Below are 13,864 nucleotides of genomic sequence, written 5' to 3' on the forward strand. Positions count from 1 at the left end.
CGAAAAGCGGAAGTCGTGATTAGACTGCGGACTTTATCCTGCCAAAAATCGCTGGTCGTAATTTCGAACTAGGTTTACGGGACGGGTTCCAATATTTTTCATTTACTGCTTAACCCCTTGCCGTACCATTTTCTTTACGGTCACAGTGATTGAAACGTCTTTATCCTCAAAGATGTCGTAGCAAAAGAAAATTAATATATTGAAAAGAAAATTAAGATTAGAAACGAATTAAATTTTATTTCATCTAAAAAGAAAGGCATAACGTTCATATTTGCTAGACTTTGTTAAATCTTCATGTAGTCTGACTCGTTAAGATACGGCAAGGGGTTAATCCATTAGAGTGGCGACTCCGAGGCGCCGCTAAATATTTAAGCATCGTAAACTTTGATTTTAGAATTGAAGTAGCTCCGAGTGCAAAGGGTTAACGCTGAATGAGAGCATAATGGTTCTAGCTTGCGTGTAATCTTTTCCAAAATGAATATACTAATTTCTGACGGTCGGCGTTGATTGTTGACAGTGTTCTACGTACTTTCGTTCGCGCACTGATAGGCGCAGAGTGTTCGAGAAGCGTGATGATCACTTGTTCATGTCCAGATCTAGCTGCACAATGAAGCGGCGTTAAGCCGTCCCTAGTTTTAGCATCGATTTGTGCAGAATTTTCTAATAATACTTTCACCATATTGTTTTTACCCCATTTCGCGGCGACATGTAACGGGCTTATATTGTGCTGTTAAGAGAAAGAAAGACGGCTCTGTTAGTCGATCTCGTTCGAGGCGTACTGCTCTCTGAATGAGAATTGAGGAAATATAAAATTGGCGTGTTACCTTCGCTAAATAATTCACATCAGCGCCACGCTTTATTAACAAACGAGCTATCTCCTCGTATCCGTAATGAGATGCGATATGTAAAGGTGTGAAACCACTTTTCGAAGTGACGTCGGGTTTATGGTCGTTCTGAGGAAAAAGAACGCTTGTATCAGTATCGAAGTCATTTCAGAAAATACCAATTCTACTGAATTATTATGAATACAAAGTCTACTAATTGGTCTGTGTGAGCCGTTCAATGCAAAAATGGCCCACAAGTCGATATATTAACACTTTATCTACCGGCAGCCTATTAATAGGCTTCTGAATAATTGTGCTGCACCCAATAGAAGCTTAAAAATCTTCTTTTACACAATAATCACGAAGGAAATTATTGGATTTTGTTATTGAGGGTGAGTTGTTGGTTTACAATTGAAATTGCTGTTGCTATTGAAGGATTCTTTCAAAAGATCCTCAGCCATGAACAGACTTACAATTATGGAATACTCACCGGTAGCTAATGTGTTAATATCGAAGGTATCACTAAAATAATTGTAATATAATAATAGCTTGCATAAGACAATATCTGTCGATGTTATCGCGTTTTATAGAACTTTTTCTTAGTTCCTCCTTATGCAATTAACTGTTCGACTTGCGCCATTTCCGCATTGAACAGCTCGTGTTTATAGATTGGTTTATTTGCCACCTGTAGTAACAGATCGGCGGCTTTGCAGTCGTTCTTTTTGGCAGCAATGTGCAGCGCCGGTAGCCTGACTTTCCCTTTGGAATCATTCTCAAGGAGCACGCTGACAACTTTGTCGTGTCCTTGCTGCATCGCCACAGCAAGGGGCGTGAATCCATCCTGCAAAATGGTGATAACTTCGTTGATAAACGTTCGTGCAACTTCAGATTTTTATCGGTCGATCTGGGGACTCTGAAGTTAGGGAAAATTGCGATTTGCTAAATTGTTACCTCGGTTGCGAGGCTCTGATTGGCTCCATTGCTCAGCAACACCTTGACGACTTGATCGTGATTCTCTTGAGCGGCCATGTACAAGGGCGTGAAACCATTTTGCGATTGAATGTTAACCGCGGCTCCATACTGAATCAGAATATTAACTATTTCCTCTTGGCCGGCTGCGAACAAATAAATAGATCAATCTTAAATTTTCTGCACGAATTAGTATTTTATTGTACGAAATGCTTGATAAGATAAAGGAAGATGATTACCTAGGGAAGCTATATGCAACGCGGTGTTGCCTTTTTTCGTAGCTGCATCAACCTTGGCGCCTCTTTTCAACAACTCCGTTACTATCTCGACGTGGCCATCTTTCGATGCTAAGTGTAAAGCATTTAAACCATTCTGGAACACGAAATACTCGATTATTATAACGCTCGTCATACGAAATAAAAACTCATACCTCCAATCATTTACTAAGTGAATCTCATTAGATCGATTTAATTCTCTCACAATTGCAGCAAGTAATAAAAAAAATATATAGGATTTTCATTTGAAAACTTTCCAGCCGAATATCTCGAAAAGTATGAAAGATATTTAAAAAAGTGTAAAACACGTGTCCAAGGATTTCGAGTGAGAAAGAGGGGGGCAGTATCAGTTTTTTATTTGGGTGGCGTTTTCAAGGTCATTTGAAGGTCGACCTTGTTTTTTCAAATGGAAACCTATATTTTTTATTATGGGATCTTATTGTACGTAAAAATACCAGCAATTTTCGTACAATACTTTTTTATTCGCAGGTTTCCATTTGAAAAAACAAAGTGGACCTTCAGATGACCTTGAAAACACCACACAAATAAAGAACTGACACTGCCCCCCCCCCTCTTTGCACCTCGAAATCCTTAGACACGTGTTTTACACTTTTTTAATATCTTTCAAATGAACACATATTTCTATAATTACACACTCTATTGATATAAATTCACGTTAATTATTATTCGAAAAAATTGGATTCTACGATTCGCAGCTCGGTGCAGAGCCACGCAAAACTTCAAATAGTGTTTCTATGTACAAATCTCCCGTTCTCGTAGACTGCTGACCACACAATGACAGATATTATTCACGCAACTAGAGAGTTCAGTTATTAATTACAGAAATCCCCTCTCCACTATCCAGGTAATCTGGAAAACGCGACCCTTCGCCCACGGTCGCTCGCATCCCCTAAATATCGCTTTTAGGGAGGTAAGGGGGCCGCCTCATACCTGAGGACCGCAGAAAGGCGGTCTTTTTTTCTCCCAATTTTATTGCCTTCCCAAAGATCATTTTTTTTAAGGGTCCGGGGTGACTCTTTGGTCCCCCTCATTAAACCTTCATATCCCCTCCATTTGTTGATTTGTTTTTACTCGCTTTAATGCGTGTTTATATAAATTTAAATAAATTCTAGTTATTATAGTTCCTTACCGATTTAACATATCCCACACGTGTATGTACATATCCGTAAAAAATAGTATTTATTTAACCCTTTGCACTCGGAGCTATTTTATCTCGAAAATTTAACATTTCTTTCGACCTAGTGCAATTCCATTCTATATGATTTTTTTCGGGTAAAATTGCTTTACCGGACTCAAAATTTGTGCCTTCCTCCTATAACTTATGAAGTATTTGGTATGTGTAATCCAGCAGATTTGTACCCGGGGCGGTTGCAGCTCGAAACTTCGATTCAAAATTTTGAGTCCGGTATAGTAAAGAGCAGTCTTTTTTCATTTTATGGATATGAAATTAATGTAACACCTCATACAATATTTAAATATTTAAAATAGAATGTTTAAGAACATATTGAATAATGTAAACAATATTTTGAATAAGGTAAAGCAATTTTTAGTGGTGACTCTGAGTCACCACTCGAGTGCTAAGGGTTAATAATTATTTTTAAACAAAATGAGGTTTGTTTGCTTCAAGATAGAAATAGCAGTTTCTCTGAACAGCGATTTACACGGTTTTTGATCTGATCAATTGAACTGGTTCGCGTGTATGTCCATCACTGACTGTATCTAGTTGAAGCAAAGTTTCCAGACAATACAGAGTATCACTTGGGGGTAACTCGCGTTTAAAAGCAACTCGACAGACACGGAGAAGAATAATTCAACGCAAGAGTACACTCGTGTATTTATATTGTTACTCACCGAATTCGCTGTATTAATATCTAAGTCGGTGTTGAGGAATTCGACCACCTTCTCAAGGTTTCCAGACCGAGCAGCGCGAAGGAATGCTGTCGTGTCGTCAGCCTGTGCCGAAAACAGAATGAATTAATTAAGAACACAACCTTCACACTTCAACTTTACAGGCCTAGGACATTAAACACCCTCCTACCATCATGTGGAGTCCGCGATTTCCACGTGAGCCCGGAACACTAGGATTTTACGTAATATCGGGGACAATTAAGCGACGTTAAAATATTTCAACCCTTTAAACCGTAGAATCTAACGATCTTCAGTGTCTGGAGAATATTTATTTAATTAAGTTTTGTGTAATTTCCCACCAGAATTTCACGCAGCCAATGTTTAACCGAACATTCTTCGTGTATCGATTTACAACCAGGTTTATAAACATTGCAATAAAATCTTTTTAAAAATTTTATCTGTAATTTCCCACCAGAATTTAAAGCAGCCAATGCTTAAAAGTTTAAACGAACATTCTTCATTTTTTATCAATTTTCAACCAGGTTTATAAACATTGCGATAAAATTGTGAAACTGTAAAATTTAGGACGCGTTATTTTATCTGTAATTTCCTACCAGAATTTAACGCGGCTAATGTTTAAACGAACATTCTTTGTGTGTTTATCAATTTTCAACCAGGTTTATAAACATTCTGCTAAAATTCTGAAACTGTAAAATTTGGAACACATAAATTTTATCTGTAATTTCCCACCAGAATTTAATGCAGCCAATGTTTAAAAGTTTAAACGAATATTCTTCGTTTTCGATCAATTTTCGACCAGGTTTATAAACATTGCAATAAAATTGTGAAACTGTAAAATTTAGAACACATTATTTTATCTGTAATTTACCACCAGAATTTAAACGCAGCCAATTTTTAAACGAACATTCTTCGTATATCGATCAATTTTCAACCAGGTTTATAAATAATGCGATAAAATTGTGAAATTGTAAAATATTCTCAACTAGGTTTATAAATGATGCGATAAAATTGTGAAATTGTAAAATTTAGAACACATTATTTTATCTGTAATTTCCCACCAGAATTTAACGCAGCCAATGTTTAAAAGTTTAAACGAACATTCTTCGTTTTTGATAAATTTTCAACCAGGTTTATAAACATTGCGATAAATTTGTGAAACGTAGAACACCATAAATTTCGTACGAATTAGATAACGTTTCCCGGTGTTTACCTTCGAGTTGGAAAAGGTGTCGAACAAACGAAACACCCTGTATAATCGACATAGTAAGTCGCAATTACGTGCTGTAATACTTATAGACGCAATGTCCACGCAGGTTCTAGAAACAAACGTGTGTGTCAAGGGTGTCGATTTCCGTCTGGGGAATTTTAACTAATTATATACGATCGTCCTCCGGCGGGTGTTCGTGCAAGAAATTCCGCACTGATTTATCACTGCGGACTTGATGCACTTACAAAAAGCAGAACGTTCCAACAATTTATAGAAAAAAAACGATTAAAAACAGAAATAAATGTCCATATATTATCTCTTAATTGATCTAGACAATTTCTATTTTCCATGAAAGTATTTTCTAGTTGTTCGTGAAGCGATAATGTCAACTAGGAACGCGAATACGTTTAAATCCTCGCCATTCCGCAGGGAGATTATGCTGTCTTGCAAGGGGAGCAGTGCTAATATTGAAACTGAAAATTACAACGAAGTGATCAAAGAAGAAAATTGGAGAAATTGAACAAAACGGCAATTCCAACTCCGAACATAATTTCAGTGTTTCATTTAACACTTTCAATGCGTTCTTACGATCTAAAACTTGCCCCAACGCGAATTTTTTTGTGAAATCTAAATATTAACTCTCTGGAAATCACTTTTATGGGATAATTCCTTTTTTTCGCCAGGTCCGTTTGTCAGTTCCAGAACTGAACGTATTAAGAAGAAAGATACACCTAACGAAGGCCGAGAAGAATCGGAAAGCTGTACACCATCCCCCGGAAGATTCAAACCCACCCCTGACACCGATCCCCCAAAGGTTATCCATCAAGGTCTACTCGATCCCTCACGATCCAGCGATCCAGATCAATCGAAGTATTCTAATTCCATAATTATTCCTCTATAGACAGCTAACATCAAGTTCGGTAGGATTGATGTTGCTGCAGCATTCGTACGGCAGCAGCAGCCGGCTTATGAAACCTCTCTCTTCTTTCTCTATAGTCATCTCTATAGCCTGTGTATCTCGTAATCATCCCCTCCCTGAAGGTCCCGGTGTCGCGGATACGGGGCGACTTGACAGAGAGACGAAACCACCCAGTACGAGACTTGGAAAACCGTACGCGAAATTCTTTTCGCGGAGATTTCCTGGGTGGCTGGGATCGATAGGGTTTCCAGGGGACACCCTGATCGCGATGGTGTCGTGTTCACACCCTTCGCACCGGGGGAAACGGAACAACACACCGGCAAACGAGAAAGAGAGAGAGAAGGCAATCCCGGCATACAAGCAGGTGTGCCGAGAGCGAGAGAGAGAAAGCGAGTTACCTGGCTGGCGGTGTCCGTGACCATCTTCACCCGGTGACTCTCGACTTTCTCACCTGTCCAGGCAGTCGCCGGACACAGATAGTTACCCGGAGGCTTTTGTTTTTCGTCGGTCCCGTTGGTTCGCGCACCGTGAAATCACCATTCATGCGTTCCTCGAGTAACGCCGAACGCAAACAGGAGTATAGGAGCCGCCCCCGTACAACGGCCACCGCGCAGAATCGAGCGGCAACGATTACGGGAAAAACAGGGGTTGCATCGGGGCTGTCCCCTTTCTTCTTCGCCACCACCCCTCACTCGATCAACCCTCGCACCTGTCCTTCTCTGATCGGAGACAAGGCGACCGGTGCCGAGACGTTCTTTATCGTAAGCGACGGGGTGCGCAAGCGCCATTCGAACAGGGTGTACGTATGTGTACAGGGACACACGGTGCATTCTTAGTCCGTCTTCATCCCCTCCTCTCCCTCTCTACAACCCCTTCCATCCTGTACATGCAAGATTCGAACCCGGTGACACACACGACATGCACGAGTTATACCGACGGAGCGGTAAACAATTTGCGGACCGAGAGAAAAATAGATGACGGATAGGTGAAGGGATCCGAAGGGTGCATGTCCCTTATGCTAATCCTGATGATTAACGGTGTAGCGGGACTGGCTAGGGTTTTGGGACCGTCGTTTCGATGGTAGACGGTTTTCCATGAATTTTTTAACTGTTTTACACACGTATTCTCGATGGTGTTTGGAGGACGCGTGTGACTTTTTTTCAGGAAATAAAAAGAATTACGGGAGTTGTGTATTTCTATTTTTGTGAGGGCTATTTTGAAAAACAATCCTAATCTTTCTTCAACCCTTCGCACTCGTCGTGAATAATTTAAACGGTGTCTAACAAACATGAATGTCTTAAACTATTTTTGAGAACACGCGTATTCGATGGTGTTTGGAGGACGCGTGTGACTTTTTTTCAGGAAATAAAAAGAATTACGGGAGTTGTGTATTTTTATCTTTGTGAGGGGTATTTTGAAAACGGAGTCTAACAAATATGTCACGCCTTTCTTTTTAAACGGATCAAAATTTGATTCGTTTGTAATTAATATTTAAGCGTTGAAATAAATACTGCCATACAAGGAATATGAATTTATTTTTCTTTTTGGGGACAACGACGTTTTAATCGATAAAGAAAATTGTACGGCAAGGGGTTGAATTCTGCAACGCTTGTGCGTATAAAGAAAATATAAAAAGGGAAAATCGATCTCTTGAGAATGATACGTCAATAACCGTTTCGATGCTGAGGGAATGTAAGCAGAGTTTCTGGGAGAATCGTTTTAATCTCGAACGTCTGAACTCTGATTTCCGAAAATTTGATCTGAACGACTCTTGATATTCTATGGAGACGGACATTTGCATAAAGTTCCGCAGTCCAGCAACGACCCGGCGACATTTCTCATCGCGAAGCTTTGTATCGCACCTGTGCACAGAAACTAGAGTTCGGATTAATCGATCGAGTTAATTGATTCATTGTGTGATTTGCATAAAATTGTGAAATCAAATATATAAAACCTTAGCTCGACTGGCGGGTTTGCAGGTTCGGCGATAAATAAAGCAACACAAAATGCTACTTTCACTATTAAATAAATCATAACGGTTAATCAATTACTCCATTGGGGGTTAAAATCGGAGGGTATTTAATCGATAAGTGCAATTAATGATTGAGTAGCGATTAATGAACTCCTGCATGAATTTACGGGGAGGATTAAGAATGGAGGGTGGTTTGTTCGGTTCCAGGACCCGTGCTCGAGGAAATTGAATTTGAAAGTTTGTCGGACGCGCTCGGATAACTTCCGGTTGACGCAGGGGTGGTGTAATTGAGAGAGGTCTGTCTAACTGTGAAAATAAGTCGAAAATGAAGATCTGGAGAACCATTTTTTGAGGAATCGCCGATATTTCTTGAAGAATTAAAGCCACAAATAAATTCCAACTTTCTGAATTAATTTCACACTCGATCGAGCTCGTCTCAACGCCCTGTTAATTGTGCAAGTTGCATTTAATCACAGCTCGAGTAGTCTCAATTTATTATTTTTCGGGCATTTTAGAAGACAGTGCTACGAATTATAAATAATTTAAAGTTGGAACCGGAAGCGCTGTGGCTCAAGCTCAGGTGTCGAAACAACTAGAATATTTTTAATAAAAATATTCACATTGAGGTTTCATTCTCTCGTCATTGAACGAGCCACGATGAAATCGACACCGTGTGATGGGTTGTAGAAAATTATAAAATACATCCGTGAACACAGTTGTTTATTAGTGTAATTACATTTTGTAATTAAACGATACGTTTCGAAGCATTGATAAAATGTGTTCTGATCTGTACGAATTATATTATACGAATCTCCCAGTCTCTGTGAAACCGTTATTTCTGCAAAAATCATATTCTCACGCTGAGGTATCACCGATTAAATTAATATGCTGTTCACGTGGATCTTCTAAAAATATTTACGAACTTCTTAAACACTGGGATTTAGCCAATATTACGACATGTGTAAATACTGTATCATTTTAACTGACGCTATATTATCGAATCGGATGCACGATCGAATCCCCAATCGAAAAATCTGTTTGATATTTTGTTGTTATGTCACATCGCAGAAAAATGTATCCGTCGAAGCGTTTTGATCGTCGTGACATTATACTTGCACAGGGACAACACTGAGACCGTCTCGGTTCCTTAGTCGTGATTTTTATTTAAAAATTTGTTGAAACTTCTTTCACCTGACGTGACATAAATGTAGAGAAAACATTGTTTCAAGTATACGGAGTAAGTGTCGATATGGAAACGCGGCTACGGGTACGCGTAAGAAAAAGTTTGACAAGTATTATAGCACACATTTTTACCTGGAGCCTAATGATCGGCGGAAATGCTTCCTCTGTCGTCATTCCCAAATAATAACTGTGTGTTTCGTTTGACAGACTTTGCATATACGTATATTTTCTACGCCCCATACTGAAAACGTAGGTCAGGTGTTATTTATAGCATTGTGTTTTATTCTCATACACGCTTTTGTGCTACATTTGCTTTAGCGGTTTGTGTACACCTATTTTATTTAAATCGCTCGAACCCGCTGATAACAGTTGATTTTTACTAAAATATTCTATTCCTCTCACAATGTTAATTCACTCGCGAAAAATACCCGTTTCAGAAACGAAAATTCAAGTCTACACTCAATCTGCTCGTTCTTAATTCACGCCCACTGGTTAAAAGGGTTAAATGATCATTAAAACACGCCCCAAAACGGGTTTAATCGACAATTCTAGGTGACTACTGATTGAAAATTAAAGAACTCTGCTCTGTAAACAGATTGGAAAAAATTTCGCTATGTTAAAGAGAAAAGTAGGACTCTTTTGTAATCATTTTGAAAACGGTGACTAGAATATACTGCTCTGTTTATTGTAAAATGGTCGCTCCTAACTGAATAGATTAACTTCACAAGTATAGTATTTAAATCGTAACTTATTTTATTCGTCCATGGTATCACAGGTTTTTTTACCAAATGGTACTTATATGTAATACTTTTCTGCATTCGTTCACTTATGCTAATGTCATTCATTTATTACTTGACTGCGGACCTTTATGCATTTATGGCTCACGGAAATTTTCAAAAAATACCAGAATATAAAATTCGATAGAATTCAGTACGACTTTTATTTGTGTTAGATCTACGAAGGCTGTTCCCATTAAAAAATGAAATTGCATAAACATCTGCAGTCTCTTTATTACTTAATTCCACCAAAAGCTTATTGAAAAGCTCGGAGTTAAAGCGGTTACGTGATGCCACCATTCTGGAGGAATATAAAGCATTTCTCCGGGCTTCAAGTAACTCACGAACCCTGTGGCTTTTCGAAAATTTGGCCACTGCTCATAGTTTGGATTTAAAGGGTCTACTTGCGCAGTGTTGTTTAGTAACCGCGTATCATACGGATACAAATTAGACGAATCTTTTGGGTCGTACAAGATAACTCTTTTATATCCAAAAACCTAAAACCCAAAGAACACAATAAATGTTCGAAAACTGTCTCGAGAAAAAACCATTTATTATTCAGCTTCGCGCTATGTCATTCTCCGCCCGCGTAATTTAAACTTTCAGATTATCGAGCGAGCTAACCCTTTGGACTCGAAGCAATTTTAATTCGAAAATCAAGATATTTCTTTCAACCCAGATCATTTTAATCTATGTAATCTGATTTACATTGTGCACATCAAATTGAACTAACTGTTACTAACTGAAACTTAACTGTTTTCTCATATAAGTAAATACAGACGAATTTACTAATATTAAAACTGTTTTGAATAATGATCTGGCGATTTTTAATGGCGCCTGGGAGTCACCATTCGAGTGCAAAGGGTTCATATATTCGTGCACAAGAGATCGTAAGCTGTAAATTCAATTTATGTAAAAGATTTAATTTACACGGAAAAATTAATTTCGTACTTGGCACAGCAGATTATTTTTCGGATCAAAGTGCAATGGCGAAACGGTCCCACTGGGTCCAAACCATGCATTCACGTCTGGCTGTTCCACTTCCTCGTTATCGGTGAAATTACAATACTCGGGTATTGCAAAGTCGTCTTTTAATTCAGGAATCTGAAATCGTTAGTACACGGTTTTAGATTAAAATAGCTTCTTGATAAATTTACAAGAATATATGAAAACCTGTTCGAACAGTTGATGTTGAGCCAAGTACCCGATTCTACCGTGCTTCGACAATATATGATTTTGTAAAAATTCGGAGAAGAGAACAAGTTGCTGGGTCCAGTCTTCGTCTGTATATCGCGATCCAATTTCGATGGGTACTGTTCGATGCCCCGCTACTTTACTCAGATAATTGATATTTTGCCATTGTTCCAAAGCTTTCCAATGTTGAATGCAATCTAGAATTATGAGATCAATACATTAAACAGCAGAATAAACGAATTTTTAAGTAGATTAATCTAAAAGAATTTTTAAATCACCTTTCAGTAGTGCTGGAACCTTGGGCATAAACATTTCTTTGTAAAAGAACTCCATCGATGGTTCATTGTACTCGGAAATGCTCTTGAATCCAGGAAGTGTCACATCAACTATACTCTCAAAGCCACCGATCAATTCCTTCAATGATGAAGCTCTCGACACTTGTGCTGAAAATGTTACAATGAATATATAAATCGCTCGATTCATAAAGACTTATTTTATTGTAATACTTACAGATGCTACAATTGTTTAACTGCGAAGCAACCGTTGGTAACAAGTCAGGTGCATTAGGAAGCGGCGATCCCAATAAAATACCTTTGTCAATTTGTTGCACGATACTTTTTAACAATGTCACGTTATTCGAGAAGTTTTTGTCATTGATCTTGTGATGTTGAATCTCGAGTAATACAGCCTATTAATTCATAATTTTAACTTAGATATCAGTATTTACTATACCACAATCTTCTGTAGGAGTCTAACTATTAAAATACCTTTAAAATAGTACATAATGAATAACAATATCGGTACTCTATTGGAACATACTTCCAATAACCAGAGTTTAATATTTCCCATGTTTTGTCCAAACACGCTTCGACTAAAATTAGTGAACTGTCTACCCACTTTATCGATAAATCTCTGTTACAAAAAGAAAGACAGTTAATCTCTTAATCTCTGTTTTTCAAATGATTACATTAGTTGCGCAAAGAGCGGCCGAATGTGTATTCATTATGTAAGTTCAACTCTAAGAATGAACTAAGTATATACGAAAGCTCTTTACATTTCATTTTCGCAGAATTCTTTCAGTCTTGTTGCTGTCGGTAGCAAATGTGTTTTCATTTCGATGGGTAAACAATCCGGCAAGGTTCCTATTAATTCCCAGGGAATCAGACTCGCGACGAACATGTCTTTATACATGATCCAAAAAAGACAAAGGTGTATTGCTAAAAAAAAATAGAAATAAACTTTGTATTAGAATTATTTTACTCATACATAGATTGTTTTCTTGTACATAGGTTTGCTTAACGACGGCCACTGTACAAGCAGATGATCGGCTATGTAATACAAAATTTTCCCGCTTAAAGATAGCGTATGCACTCTGCAGAAACTTTCGATAAATATTATGGTAGTTTGTGTGATAAAGAACACTTTAAACAGAAAAACAATGATACACAAAGGGACGCAAGTGCCTGGACCATTGCACAAAAGCAAACGTGGACGTTCTGTCCACAACAGCGGTACAGACTCTAACGTTGCGTGCAGTGTAGTATAAACAGATGTATAATACGACTGACGAACTTCTCTGCTCCTGCAAATTTTTATTATCCTATAATCTGTATTATCTTTCTCTAGTTCCTTCACTTTCTCCATACTCATCGCATCTGTATCAGCGTGCACATATATTCTGGGTGAATAATTTTTAAAATCTAGATAACTAAGAATTCTTATCATCTCTGCGGTATGTCCACCGGATCCCAATATTATCAACGTTTTCACACGGTCGACAGAATTAATCTGCATACGTTCTGTCTTAAATGTTCGAAATATTACGAAACATATTCTCGCGAGAATTGTCACGCAAATAATTAGAAAAACATAAGCACAGTGTATTGCATACATTCTCTGGGTATAACCTGCAAAAATGACAATGAAAGCACAATGAATAACATTTTATCAATTGGTACACTGAATCGATTGCTCTTACCTGACGGAACAGCTGCAATGTAATTGACACGATGATTGAATATTAATGACGAGGTGTTAAGAAGTCCAATTGTAATGCTTTTATCAATCACATTTGTTGACACACCGTTTTGACGTAACTTGTAAGATAACAAATGAGAACCAGTGGTGAGATATTGTGCAAGATTTCTCGCGCATGCACGGCGATTTTAGCCTCAGTAAAGTAAAATTCTCGATAAAATGAGTACCTTGAACACCCCGTAAAATAGCGATACTTTTGCGCCAATATACACTACCGTTCAAAAGTATCATCCGGACACTTGCAAAATTTGTAATTGTAGCAGGCAATACAAGGCAATAGCAATATGTACATAAAAAAATAGTGACCAAAAGCGATCTTTATTACTTTCACTACCTATTATTTCCTTTGCAGATAAATAAAAATTATACTGAATTCTATCGAATTTTATATATTCTACCATTTTTTGAAAATTAAATGCATATAAAGATCCGCAGTCTAATTATTAGTATTTGTATCGAAAAATTCCTTGAATTCGCTCTGATTCGCTCTGCACCTTAGAAATGAAACAAAGTGGAACTTGAAATCCTTTCAAGCACCGAAACCGTTCCACTAGATTTCGTATTTATGGATTCAAATTATATTATTGCATTTTCATTATATATAATTTGTACATAAAAA

The 13,864-nt window shown here is 37.9% G+C and overlaps 2 protein-coding genes across 6 annotated transcripts in view; both read right to left on the bottom strand.

Moving 5' to 3' along the window:
- Positions 1-13,753, bottom strand: part of LOC143216947 (uncharacterized) — a 41,549-nt gene extending 27,796 nt beyond the window's left edge. The window contains exons 1-14 of one of the 5 annotated variants that reach the window (XM_076440526.1): positions 13,187-13,304; positions 13,100-13,115; positions 12,263-12,425; positions 11,976-12,120; positions 11,719-11,896; positions 11,487-11,651; positions 11,188-11,405; positions 10,966-11,118; positions 3,941-4,042; positions 2,033-2,165; positions 1,776-1,939; positions 1,510-1,665; positions 825-953; positions 530-727 (exon numbers count right to left, since the gene is read on the bottom strand). In XM_076440526.1, coding sequence (XP_076296641.1) covers positions 530-727; positions 825-953; positions 1,510-1,665; positions 1,776-1,939; positions 2,033-2,165; positions 3,941-4,042; positions 10,966-11,118; positions 11,188-11,405; positions 11,487-11,651; positions 11,719-11,896; positions 11,976-12,120; positions 12,263-12,399 — 1,878 coding nt within the window. In that variant the 5' untranslated portion in view covers positions 12,400-12,425; positions 13,100-13,115; positions 13,187-13,304. Of the gene's footprint in view, positions 1-529; positions 728-824; positions 954-1,509; positions 1,666-1,775; positions 1,940-2,032; positions 2,166-3,940; positions 4,043-6,482; positions 6,763-9,370; positions 10,256-10,965; positions 11,119-11,187; positions 11,406-11,486; positions 11,652-11,718; positions 11,897-11,975; positions 12,121-12,262; positions 12,426-13,099; positions 13,116-13,186; positions 13,305-13,412 lie in introns of those variants that run through there. The other 4 variants (XM_076440525.1, XM_076440527.1, XM_076440528.1 and 1 more) reach the window with 4 other exon arrangements.
- Positions 12,397-13,111, bottom strand: Alg14 (ALG14, UDP-N-acetylglucosaminyltransferase subunit). The gene has a single exon (XM_076440673.1). It carries the CDS (start codon positions 13,099-13,101, stop codon positions 12,469-12,471), a length of 633 nt encoding a protein of 210 aa, XP_076296788.1. The 5' UTR covers positions 13,102-13,111; the 3' UTR covers positions 12,397-12,468.
- Positions 13,754-13,864: the final 111 nt, after the last annotated feature.

This window comes from Lasioglossum baleicum, chromosome 16, assembly GCF_051020765.1.
Source record: "Lasioglossum baleicum chromosome 16, iyLasBale1, whole genome shotgun sequence".
NCBI classification, from domain to species: Eukaryota; Metazoa; Arthropoda; class Insecta; order Hymenoptera; family Halictidae; genus Lasioglossum; species Lasioglossum baleicum.